Source organism: Aulonocara stuartgranti, assembly GCF_965226115.1.
Source record: "Aulonocara stuartgranti genome assembly, chromosome: 11".
Classification (NCBI taxonomy): domain Eukaryota; kingdom Metazoa; phylum Chordata; class Actinopteri; order Cichliformes; family Cichlidae; genus Aulonocara; species Aulonocara stuartgranti.
In genome coordinates this window covers 6,943,733-6,956,332 of record NC_138947.1, presented here as the reverse complement: position 1 = coordinate 6,956,332, position 12,600 = coordinate 6,943,733, and the positions used below count along the sequence as shown (strand labels likewise).

The 12,600-nt window shown below is 39.3% G+C and overlaps 1 protein-coding gene and 1 long non-coding RNA gene across 2 annotated transcripts; one reads left to right on the top strand and one right to left on the bottom strand.

Moving 5' to 3' along the window:
• Positions 1 to 860: 860 nt before the first annotated feature.
• LOC309717441 lies at positions 861 to 1,414 on the bottom strand. The gene is made up of 3 exons (XR_014279688.1): positions 1,380 to 1,414; positions 1,164 to 1,253; positions 861 to 1,081 (listed from the first exon to the last, which is right to left on the bottom strand). It is a non-coding gene; the product is annotated as an uncharacterized lncRNA (long non-coding RNA).
• An 8,343-nt stretch (positions 1,415 to 9,757) lies between these two features.
• Positions 9,758 to 12,482, top strand: sostdc1a (sclerostin domain containing 1a). The gene is made up of 2 exons (XM_082552021.1): positions 9,758 to 10,078; positions 11,428 to 12,482. The coding sequence occupies exons 1-2, from the start codon at positions 9,874 to 9,876 to the stop codon at positions 11,871 to 11,873; spliced, it is 651 nt and encodes a 216-aa protein (XP_082408147.1). The 5' UTR covers positions 9,758 to 9,873; the 3' UTR covers positions 11,874 to 12,482.
• The last annotated feature ends 118 nt before the right edge of the window (positions 12,483 to 12,600 follow it).

The following is a 12,600-nucleotide window of genomic DNA, read 5'->3' as shown; positions in this document are numbered from 1 at the left end:
CAAAGTGTCCTTGAGCAAGATACTAAAACTCAAATTCCCCCTAATGCATGGATCTAGGTATGAGTCCATGATGGGGTAAAGACATTCAAGGAATAGAATAATGAGCTGTATTGATGTGCAAATTTGTGAACGGGTGAATTTGAGAAGTTCTTTGAGTGCTGGTATTATTTATCAAGTGTATTACTTTGAGTTTTTTTGGTCAGAATAAAGTGGAAATATGTATTTATGATATATTCTGAGTGATAACTGGACTATAAATCAGTTTTTATTCTGTAATTGTTAGCTTTAACTTTGCTAATTAGGACCAAGCATGAAAACATCAAGTATATATGTGACTCACATTGTTTGTGCTGCTGTAACTTTACTGTATGGTTTCCATTGGTGGTATTTAACATCCAGAAGTGACGCATGTGAAAGAGCATGGAAATATCTTTTACAAGGAATCTGTAGTTCCGAGTATGTTGTCCAGGAAAGAACTGGTTAAAATGCGACGCTTCCTACTGATTTGAAATCAAGTCTGAGTATATCCTGTTCAGCAGACATAAACCACATTCTCCTGTCCATTAACCCATTAAACTCTCTTGTTTAGTGCACACTTAAGATGACTGTACAAACTGTTACTGCCAGTTTGCATCTATCATTTCATTTTGCATTTTATTCTGTTTGACATTTGTTTTAATTTCTTTTCATCTCTGGGGTCATCTGTGGCTCACTTTGTGTCAAATAACATTTTGGGGTATTTCAGATTTATTTTTACGGTCAACTTCTTCCTGTGATTGTTATTGGTCTTGGGGGAAATCTTCAGTTGTAGCTCTTTTTTTGTCTCAATCCTTCACTGTTTTGGTTTACTGGTACTTTAGGCTATTCAAATTTACGTTTGCAGTGCACCTTTTGCTCTATTTTGAACATATCACAGAAATAATGAGAATGGAGGAGAAACTTTGCACTGTGTAATGACTGAACTTGCATAGGAAGTTAGGAAGCTATCACTGGCATCTTCCAAAAGCCACAGACTGGAGGATGCGGTGACAATCCTGACTGTAAATCTGGAACGACGTCTTCCTCTCTGCTGGCTCCACTTCTAATAACACAACAGAGACAGTTCCTGTGTTTGTAATGACAAACCGCGTGTCTGATATGTCAGAACATTTCAACATCTTTACCTTTTCCATCTAAGATCTGGAGTGAGGGCAGGCGATGGATTACATGTTGGCGATAGCCAAGTTCATGAGAGATGGGATTGAGGAAAAAAGCTGCATTTTAAAATACACAGTATAGTCAAACATCCACATTTGCAAATGGATCTTTAAAGCATGAACAGAATTTCTCAGGCCAGGTTGTTGATCGGTGATGGGTGTGGTTGATGGTTCAGGACTCACTGGCATTTTGGAGCTGCTGCATCCTCCTGAGCTCGTGCATTGTGTCCTCCAACCCTCTGATCAAGTTGTTGTGAAGAAACAGGATTTGCAGGCAGGTCAGATGACTTAGAGCACCTGTGTGGGAGAGAAAGTTTTAAAAAGTCATGACTACATATGTCTTCTTTTCTAGAACTTTTTCTTCAGGTCCCTACAGCATATCTATATGCACAAATGTGCACGTCGAGGTGAAAAATTACTTTTAATAATTAAAAATAATTTAAGCATTAATTCCAGCACATTAGAGTAAAATGTTTTTTTCACCACTTTATATTCATCTGATTTGTGTAGTAACTTTAAAAAAAAAAAAAATCAAATAACTAATCTAAAAATACATAAGTAAGTATATATGAAAGAAAATAAATTGTTAAATGTTAAATCATTAAAAAGATGGGACTGTGTTATAACAGAGGAAACTATGTATTATTTCAAAATAAAAGTACAAAAGTGTTTGCCACAAATGTGTTGTAGCCTCCCCCAGTATTTCAGGGAGTTTCAGAATTTAGTTTAATAAGGACCTTATATACATGATTTTTTCTTGTAATTCAGGTGATGCCCTTTCTTAAAAGAAAGACTGCAGCACTTGTTTCAACACCTAAAAATTAAAGTACCTAACTAAATATGTTGCAAACTGTGAGTAAAAATAGAAAAATATATTATACGCATATTTTAAAAAAATCTACCATTAGACTTTCTTTTGACCCAGTAAAAATTACGAGTTTGTGTTTCTTTTTGTTGTTGTTGTTGTTTTTTGTTTGTCTCTTTTTTCATTCAGGGGAGAATGAGAGGTTAACCTGAGACAGACTTGATGTTGTTATTTTGAAGGTAAAGCTCAGTCAAGCAACAGTTGACGGAACGGCAGCTCAGCTCTCTAATCTGTAAGAATTAGAGAGAAATAAATTTAATCGTCTGTTCCATCCTGTATGCAAAAAAAAGCTGTAAGTAGATTACCTTGTTGTTGTTCAGCCACAACGTCCTCAGAAAGTGAAATCTTGATAAATCAGGAACACTGGTGAGTTTTCTGTTTAACACAATACAAACCGTCTAAATAATCTCTGGAAATTTTTCCTCTGTAAGTTAAAGATATACATATATTTTAGAAAAGTAAATGCTTTTCTTACTTTGTGGCAAGGCTGAGTTGACAAACATCGCAGTCCCTTCTTATTCCACGCTTCTGGAGAGAGTCTTCGATGACCTGTGGGTAGTAGGAAAAGGAAAAAAAGGGGTAAAACATACATTCATGGCTGTGAAATGGTTGTGAGTGGTGTTGAGGTTAAAGCCGATTCACCTTGCCCACCTCCATCTTCTGCTATATTTCCTGACCAAGGCACACCTGTTGCCAGGATACACCTGTTGAAATCACAACAAACACAAAAGTTGCTCTTCTATTTCAAAAAAAATATGTGATTGTGATATGTGATGTTGTTGGTTTTTCTCTCATAGGGCTGTGGGAGATTTACGCACTTTTTGTTCATTTTTGCACAGGTTAAATAAAGAGTTTATGTTTGTAACATCTGCAGGACAGCCAGAGATCCAGCAGAGGGCAATGCTTCACCAGACCTGAGTGGCAAAGTCAGTAGAATTCATTTAGGTTAACACAGTACATGCAGCAACCTAAATGATTAGTCAGATTTTTCTATTATCGCCAGCTGCATTTCAGCCACTTAGTGCAGTGATTCACATTTAAGTAACAACAGTTTAAGTCTCCATATGTGGAAAGTCATGTTTAAAGTACTTTTTTCCCATTTACTTTATCTGAAATTTGACTGTTTGTTTTTATTAACGTGCTTGCATGAACTATGTGTGCAACAAGGATGGCTTTTTGACCCCAGATACTATGTTTAGTGTCTGTTAGTCATAAGTAGAAACTGTCTCTTATGCTCTCAGACAGTTAACTGTTATTTAATGTGACTGGGCATGAAACAGAGCACTAAAACCCATTTGTGAAACTGACAACGGGAAAATTTGCTAAGTTACTTGTTCTACATTTCTTTCTTTGTCATGGCTCACTTGTCTTCACATTGTTGGAAATAGTTTTACTTGCATAAATGTAAAATCAGGCTACACTGTTACATCTTCAACATTACATAAATATTTTAAATAGAAAATATGTCTATGTAAAGTTTTAATAATCATTTTCATTTACAAATATTTACATTATTATTTTATTTAAGTCCTTCATAGACTTCCATACATAAAACTGAAATTATGGCTCTTGAGGAACTTGTGTTTGGTCACATCTATTCTCAATCTAATCTTAATTGACTTAATCGCTTTTGATTAATCAAAGTACTGATATACTGTAAATAGCCTCAGCTTGCGGTCAATTTGATGGGTGTTCAATCACATTTCATAATCTTCTTTATCAGCTGGAACAGGCTGATTGTAAAGTGGTTGCATAAAAATGAAAACTGTCAGTGGGAAGCATGATGATGACAAGAGTGATACCACTCCCCCTCTTTTGTTTGTATTATACATACAGAAGCTGACTAGCTTTGTTTACCACAAATGCTTGAAATGCAAAAACAGCTTGTTATAAATGGTAACTTAAGACAGCTAGCAGCATTTCTAAAACTCACAAATAACAACACATTTATTTGCCTTACATTGGCGTTTTCTACCTTTCCTTTTCACTATAACATTTCAAAAGTGTAAAAAGCAAACTGGCTAAACTCTGTATTGGATTCCACTATGACACCATGAAATCTTGTTGTTCTAAGCACCTCGGAGGACCTGCCAGTGTTCCTCCATAAATTTCGTTTGTCACATTCTCTTTTATCTTTTTGTGTAATCCGGGATTATGATGTTGAAATTTAGGGCTGGATCAGGTGACCCTGAATCCTCCGTTAGTTACACTGCATTAGGCCTAGGCTGCTGGGAGTTCCCATGATGGACTGAGTGCTCACTCAACTCTTTTCATTTCAACATCATTTCATTTAATCATTAGTTATTATTCATCTCTTGCCGTCTTCCAAAGTGTGTGTTTTATGCTGCCTTCCCAGCCGGTCATGGCAGATGACTGCCCCTCCCTGAGCCTGGGTCTTCCGGTTGTTTCTTCCTTTTGAAAGGGAATTTTTTTCTTCCCAGTGTCGCCAAGTGCTTGCTAATAATAACAGTGTAAATACCAGACAGGTAAACTCGGGAGAGAACAGCAGTGACTGAGACACCAGCCACGTTTTGTTCAGCTTCTGCTGAGAACTTTTCCAAACTGTGTTGCCACATTGACCCTTCCTTCTTGGCTTTGTTCCAGGTGTTGTGCATACCTTTTGTACCCCTCCGGTTGCCCTCGCCTCACCTCTCATTACTGCATACGGGCACTTCCTGGTCATGCACACACTCCTGCTTGTCAATATGCTGTTAACCCGGCCACCTTTCATTTCCCATGAGGGTTGGGGGAAGCGTGTTCCTGCTGCTGAGTTAGAGCGTGTGCAGAGAGGGAGTCGCTCTCACCTTTTTTTTTTCTTTTATATGGTGAGGACACAAAAGGTAGAGCCTATCATGTTTACCCTTCGGCTTTCACCCACTCCCATAAGAAGCTCAGAGGGGCGTCAAAGTGTAAATAGTCCTCTGAGAAGAGTTGGCCACGTTGTCCTTTATTTTCTCTCGGAAGTAGAGTGAATGAGCCCCCGGTGTTCCTGTTTGAGGAAAAACAAAAGAGAGAGGAAACAATAACAGAAGCTCAGTGTCAAGCTTAATGACAGAAACCAATCATCTGCGGAAGGGATAGAAAGGAATTACATTTATGCAGGTGTGGTACTACACTGCAAAAACACCACTTATGAATGAAGCTTCCAATTTAATGTCCATCTCCAAAGTCATATTAATCTGTCTTGAGAATTGTATGTAGTCAGTAGCATTGATCATGTTAGAAAATCCTGAAAGGTGTTGAGCAGGCCAGTCAACGTCTTTCTCACAAACTGGGAAAACCATTTCATTATGAACGTTTCTTTCTCTCCTGCACAATTAAATTTTTCTTTTCACTCAAACTTTTTTCTTACTTTCCTCCCTTATTTTGTCTTGTTTCTTTCCTTCATTGTTTTCTCCTTTTATCTTTCCCATTTCTATTTTTCCTTACTTTACTTAATTTGTTTTTCTCAAGTCTCTTGATATTCGTTTCATCCTGCTAATGTTGTTTCTATTTGTTTTTCCTTCTTAATTTCCTTTTTCCTTTCCATTTTATCGTTCTTCTTTCTCTTTCCCTTTTGTTTCTGCCTTTCTGCCTTCTTACATTCTTTAATTTGCCCATCCTAACCCACTTCTTTCCTAAATTTTTGACAATTCTTATTAATTTTTAAACAAATTTGGAAAATTTTGATTTTTAACATCGTAGTCCATCTGAGTATTTCTTCCATCTCACTCAGCAGAAGAATGACATCCTCAGGCTGTCTCTCCTGAAAAGGGAGACCAGCCCTAAAAAGTGTTTGTGTTATAATAAAAGCAAACAGGTAAGAGATCTTGCATATCAACTTTCATTCACATGAGCAACAATTAGTGCCTGTGCATGACACCGCTTTTCATATCTGTAAGACAAGCCTGGATTGAGTGTTCCCCACAAAAGTAATTATATCTCTTGTTGTTTTGTACAGCGAACATACAAAGACTCCAGTTAGTCTGGGCACTTGAATCATTAGACGTGTAACTGACAGGAACTGAGGGGTCGGCAGAGGGAGGATACAGCAAATTACCCACACACAGTATCAGCTTTCATCACTGAATTCAAGGCAAGTCCCAACGTGGAGTATGTCTAATGTGACAAACTGAGCAGGAGGTACAGCTTAACCCGGTGTCTTTAACCGTCAGCCTTGCAGACGTTTGCAGTTAATTTTCTAGTATCACTACTGAAGACGAGCACTTTCATCTGCACTTATAATTATCAGGTTTAGTCATGAGTGATGCATTTTTTTTTTAAACTTTCTGCGATTGGTCTGGAACACAGAAAGTCAGAGAGGTTAGATTTTTCTTTTATTTTGAAGAACATGCTGTAAAATTGTTCATAGTTCAGTCATATTTACCTTTATTTAGAGTCAAAGAGCATATTATTATAATTAATCCATTATTTTCATTTCCAGCTCAACTCTATTCTTATTCTCGGACTTCATTAGACGAGCATGAGTCACCATTCTTATGTAGCTTATACTGAATGTTGGTTCAGTCCTTAAGTTCATGCACAGTTTGAAGCCAGCTGTTTTAGCTCATGTTTTTTTAAGCCCACCGTTCCTTTAAGCCTGCTTTGGCTACTCCTCACAAAAAAGAAGGTTTGAACAGCAGGTGGGTGAGGCTGTGTGCCTGAGGTTATCATATAAGGGACATCCACTCTTTGACATGATAAATAGCCAAGAGCAATTTTTTTTTAGGGTAAAACTGAGAGTTTAGAGCAGTTTGAATCTCGAGATTCTGGCTCACAGGGACTCTGCACATACACAGACCTCATTATTATGAGGTCCACTTTATAGACTCTACCTATTCTGGACAGAGTATATATTTTTCAGCCGCATGCAGTTTGGATTTGTCTCATGTTTTAAATTTCACTGTAATTTAGGAAATCAAATTCACACGCACATGGATAGATGGATGGATGCCACATTGTGAATTATACTGACTTTGCTTTGCTGACTCCTGCTTCTCTCATGCCACCATTAAGTTCACAATTGAGGTTGTATGAGTGCCATGAAATAGCATGGAGATGGTGTGATGGTTTGCACTGTTGCCTCACAGCAAGAAGGTTCTGGGTTCAAATCCAGACTGAGCCTTTATGTGTGGAGCCTGGCCAGCCTGTGTTACCTCCAGTTATTTGAACTTCCTCCTTGTATAAAGACATGTAGGTTGAGTAAATCAGTGACCCTAAATTTGCTCTAGGTGTGAATGGTTATCTGTCTCTATGTGAAGGTGGTATACCGTGCAACTTGCCCTATGACAGCTGGGATAGGCTCCAGCTTTCCTGCAACCCTCATTTAATATGCAGAGGCGAACAGATTTAGCACAGACATTTATGATCTTCCCAGGATGAGCCTAAAATTTGATGACCCTAAAACTTTCGCTGTAGTACCATGTGATCAGGTATAATTATTAATTTGTCAAATCAGTAATGATGTTTATAAGCTAATATTTACATTGCCATTGTGTTCACTTGTAATCATCACATTTAGGAGTAATTAGCAACTTTGAGGAAATCACAGGCCATCTTCCCATGAACCTCTACCAAAGAGTCTTTTCATGACTAGATGAGCTGCGCCCTGCTGGCGCAGTTGGAATCAACTGGAATCCACCATTTATGTGTTTGTGTTGAAAACACAGACGTTCCTGAGCCTCCCATAGCTACTATCAAAACTGTTGCTTTTTCTCTTCTTCCATCCTTATACAGACCACTTCGTGTAAGGTACTTTTTTGTACTTGGTAAGAATCAGCAGGTTTGGCCTGAAGTGAAGTCCCGATGGCTTTAGCAGATATCACTTACATTGGGAAGAGGCTCTGCACTGAAGAAATCCACCACTTTCCAAAGAGCTTGGGAAAGCCAATATCAGCTGCCATGACCGCAGTAATGGCACCATATTGGGAGCTGAAAGTTGACCTGGAGAAGCAATTGCAGTCAAAGTTGGTAAAACAACTTCAAGGTCAGACATGGCGCTCATTTGTTTCATGAGGAGGATTGTTGTTAATGAGCCAGCCATCCACAGGGGCCAGCAGGCAGGGGCTGTTAAGCTGGGCAGTGTGGTGGCAGAGGTTTTGGTTGGTTCTGGGGAGCCATGAAGCTTCCCAAACACTGTGTGATGATAAAAGATCTGGAACAACCAATGACCCCAGGAAGCACCATATAAGCTGTACAGGTGCATTAAGAGTTTCATGAATTATTTCTACATCTTTTTCAGCTGACATAAAAAAAAGCCTCAGACTTTAAGGTATAAGACTTTCACCCAACAAGGACCATTGCTGCCGATTGCTTTCCAGGATGCATTTCCGCCAACATAAGCAATTACTAACGGTACACTATTTATATGTGTTTTAGAACTTATGTAATGATGCTCACACTTAAGCGCATTTAACCAATTTGGGTTTTCACTGCTCTGTTATGTTGTATATCCAGTGCAGGTCTGGAATATTTTAATATTTGTGTTGCTGAGAAATTATTATCTAGTAAATAATATTTAATTAGAGCAAACAGAAATCAGTCATGGTATTCAGAGTTGAAGTAATCTGGAATAAAATGCAACCACTGATTTAGAAACTATAACTGTACGAATAAGCAGCAAATAATTGACTTTGATTGGTCAAAAATGTTTATTTAAATCAATACTTTGTCCTCCTCTTTGGACTTAAAGTGGCCCATACACCTTTAAAGTGGCCCATACACCTTTTTAAGCACCTTATGCCCCTTCATGCCACTTAAAGGATACACTGAAACAAACCAGCTTTGCTTTTTTATAATATCAACAGCAGGAGTCACTAAAAGCTAATCTGTTTATTATGGGAACCCAGTAGCAGTCAGTCTTATTGTATGACACCTCAGTGAAACTATTACTTCAAAACACTGGCACACAATAGAGCCCTTTTTTTTTTTCTTAAGCAGAGGAACAAATCTGATTTAAGAACGTTTTGGAAGTCAGAATCATTCCTGATCTCTAATAAAAAAGGACTGACTACTCAGCTGCCTTTTCTCGAGAATGGAAAAGTTTTATATGATTTATCTGTTTTGACTTATTCTCTGTATTTAAGATGTATAGCTAAACTATTGCATTCAGCTAACTCAAATTCAGACAAAAAGCTGCAATGGACTTCCAATCTAATCAGCATTTCTTGGCTTTTCTGCCCTCCTGTAGCAGATTAAATTAAAGGTTAAGCTCTCTGATATTTGATTTTGGTACGCCGTCTCCAAAGAATACATGCAAACTTGTAATCTTGTTTCCATTCACTTGATTCTGGTATGACAAATGAGATTATAAAGAATTATTCTGAATCATGATGAAATTTCTTTAATGAAATCCCAAAGATAGTTTTACCCACACTGTGCCTGTAATTGCTGTTCTTATTTGGCTGAGTCAGAAATTAGTTTTTATGCCGATAAAGGTCAGAGCTGTGGAAACTTGGGAGCATTATATTTCTGTTTACTGCTGTTTGTTAATTTAGCCCAAACTGAATCTGAATGTTTAAGTGAATCAGCAAAACCTGTTGATGTGCCAACTGCTCACATAATCCCATCATGCTCATCACCCTTTCTGCATACTGTTTAGCTCTCCAAAATGAAAAATAAAAAACTGGGCGGGGTTGTCTTACTGGGGTATACTTTTGGCGACCAATCAAATCTTCTCGATGAAACGCACCTGAGAAGCTGCCAAAGCGAGAGGCGGGCGGGCTATATAAAACCCACTGCCCTCACATGTGTCCCTCAGCATCGGTTCGCTTATAAGAGGCGACTGCTTCTCGTTTCCAACGTTACACACGCTCTCTGTCCCCAAACGCAGCCATGCATCTCAGCGCGCACGAGTCTTGCCATTCCCTCTTCTTGTTTTGCATCCTGCTGAGGAGTTGCCAAGCCTTCAAGAACGACGCAACGGAGCTCCTGTTCTCTCACGTGAGCGCCCCGGTGCCGGAGGTCCAAAGCAACGTCTCCATGAACCGTCCACGAACCGGCGGGAGAGGAGCGGGCAGCGCGGCGCACGACAGAAGCGGTGAGTGGAGTGAAGGGACGCATCTTGTTTCAGAGGACCAGAGGATGCTCCTCTGCTTTGGTATTTTTGGAGTTTGCAATGAAGTTTATTCTGCTTTAAACTTACTTTAGAGAAAAAGGTTCTGCTTTGTTGCAGAATGTGTGTTTTTTTTTAAATTGCTTATTGTAAATTTCTGATGTTTGGAGGTGTTTCGCATGATATGCGAATATATCCTACCATGTGTGCCTTTAGCACATTGTAGACTGTTTTTGCATCTTTAGAAGCTTGAACGTTTTTAATTTATCTAGTTAATCTTCTCTATGAAAAGGTGTTTGCAACTACAACTAAAACCAGTTTATGAAGATCAGGTTATAATGCTTTTTAAACCACAAAGATCAAATGTCTTTTAATCAGGCACTTAATCCCATCATCACCATACTGTTCCCATTTACACATTCCTACATTCTTAAAAGGGATTATTTTACACTAAATCATCACCAGTTTGCAGACATGACTGGAAGCTTATCGGAGTGTCTAGACTGGAAAGACATGGAGCAAATTTAGGGGTGTTATAAAAGGGAAAGATGGGCAGTGAATGCAGTGAATTTGAGCACACCAACCCCCCCCCCCCCCCCCCCCCCCTCCCCAGTGATATATTGCTCAGTGTAACACACACCTGATTGGCTGGGGTCCAGACAGGGATGCAAGGCTCTATCAGGCCGAGCAGCGGACTGGATGAAAGTGTTCTCCCATACCATTGTGGCGGATTACTAAACAGGGGGAGGGGGTGAAGTGGCAAAAGGGAGGGAGAGATCAGGCTGGAGCCTTCCTTCATTCATCAAACACTGTCACTGAGAAGGGAGGGCATTGTATATGGAGTTGTTTCAATGGACTCAAGCTTGGGTTACAGTGACAGAGGGGAGAGCAGTGGGACACTGTTTGTAGCCTACGGGAGAATAATGTTGCTGTACAGAAGTAGACCCGCTTCCCAGATTTAAAGAAGAGAGTTTTTCTGTTTCACAGTGCTGTAATTACTGAAGTAGAAATGTCAGGGTGCTCCTCTTGTATCGTGTGACTTGCCAGAGGCTGCAAAAGGACTTATGACTAGTACAATGGGGGTAATCTTCAATCAGACCAAAAACTAGAGATGCAAAATTGTTCTGCAAGGAAAGCAAAAACTCTAAGTATAGCACTTGATTGGAGCTTTGCAACTGTGAGAATCTTCTGCTTTTATTTTTCACTTTCAAAAAGAGTACACAAAGAAATCTGTGAAGTAACTAATAGTCAAATAATTTGTTGCAGCCCAGTTTCTGTCTAGCTGCCTACATATATTTCTTCATATTCTCACACGTCTTTGTTTCTGCCTACAGAGCAAAGTCAAATTGGATGCAGAGAACTGAGGTCCACTAAGTACATCTCTGATGGTCACTGCACCAGCATCAACCCCATCAAGGAGTTGGTGTGTGCAGGCGAGTGTCTCCCAGCTCAGATGCTGGAAAACTGGATTGGCGGAACCCATGGCAGAAGGTTCTGGAATCGACGGAGCAGCAACCAGGACTGGCGGTGCGTCAATGACAAGACCCGTACCCAGCGCATCCAGCTGCAGTGCCAGGATGGCAGCACAAGAACTTACAAGATTACAGTGGTCACCTCCTGCAAGTGCAAGAGGTACTCGAGACAACACAATGAATCCGGAAACAAGTTTGAGGAGTCGGCCCTGTCGCCACCGAGGCTTCTCCACAAACACAAATCTAAGAGCAAGAGAAGGTCGGGGAAGAACAGGCTGAGTGAAAACTGGCACGAGACTGAACCCTGAGAGACACTGAACATGCAGAGTGACTCTAAACCTCAAGAAGTTTTGTCTCAGTGATGTTAAGACACGACATCCAGAAACAGCAGTTGTGGATTATATGTGTGTGACTGGGACTTGATTTATGTGAACTGGTTCCTCACCATGATGAAGAACTCCAAGCAGGACTCTGAGAACTTTTCTTGACATTTTAATCCACATGCTTAAAGCTAATATGACCAGGACTTGTCTGCAGAATGTTCTCCAGCCATGAACCATGCATAGACTGTCCTCTAGCCCTGTGCATGTGTTCATATAGTCATTTGATATGCAGATGGAGATCTTTAACTAACGAAGCGCCAACACCAATAAACACTACCCAACATCTTAAAATAATATTGTGTAAATAGATGTACATATATAAAATTCATGCTTTATAAAGTATGTCCATTTGTATAAAATTTTACCATGTAAGATTTATGATGTAATATATATTTTATTTGGCAGCGAACCTGATAAGTGTGGCTTAAGTGCAGTCAGCATGTGGGTGAATCCTCTGGAAAAAGCTTTGTCATCAATCAGTCGTGTAAAAATAACATTGTATGAAATAAATATCCTTTTTTTTTTTAAATCATATGTGTTGTTTCTAGTAGGAATTTTTGGTTTGATGTGTTTCATCTTCAAGAGGGCTCTCATTAAAACTTAAAAAGCCTCGGACATAAAATGCACCAATAAATTTATATTTTTCAGGTAA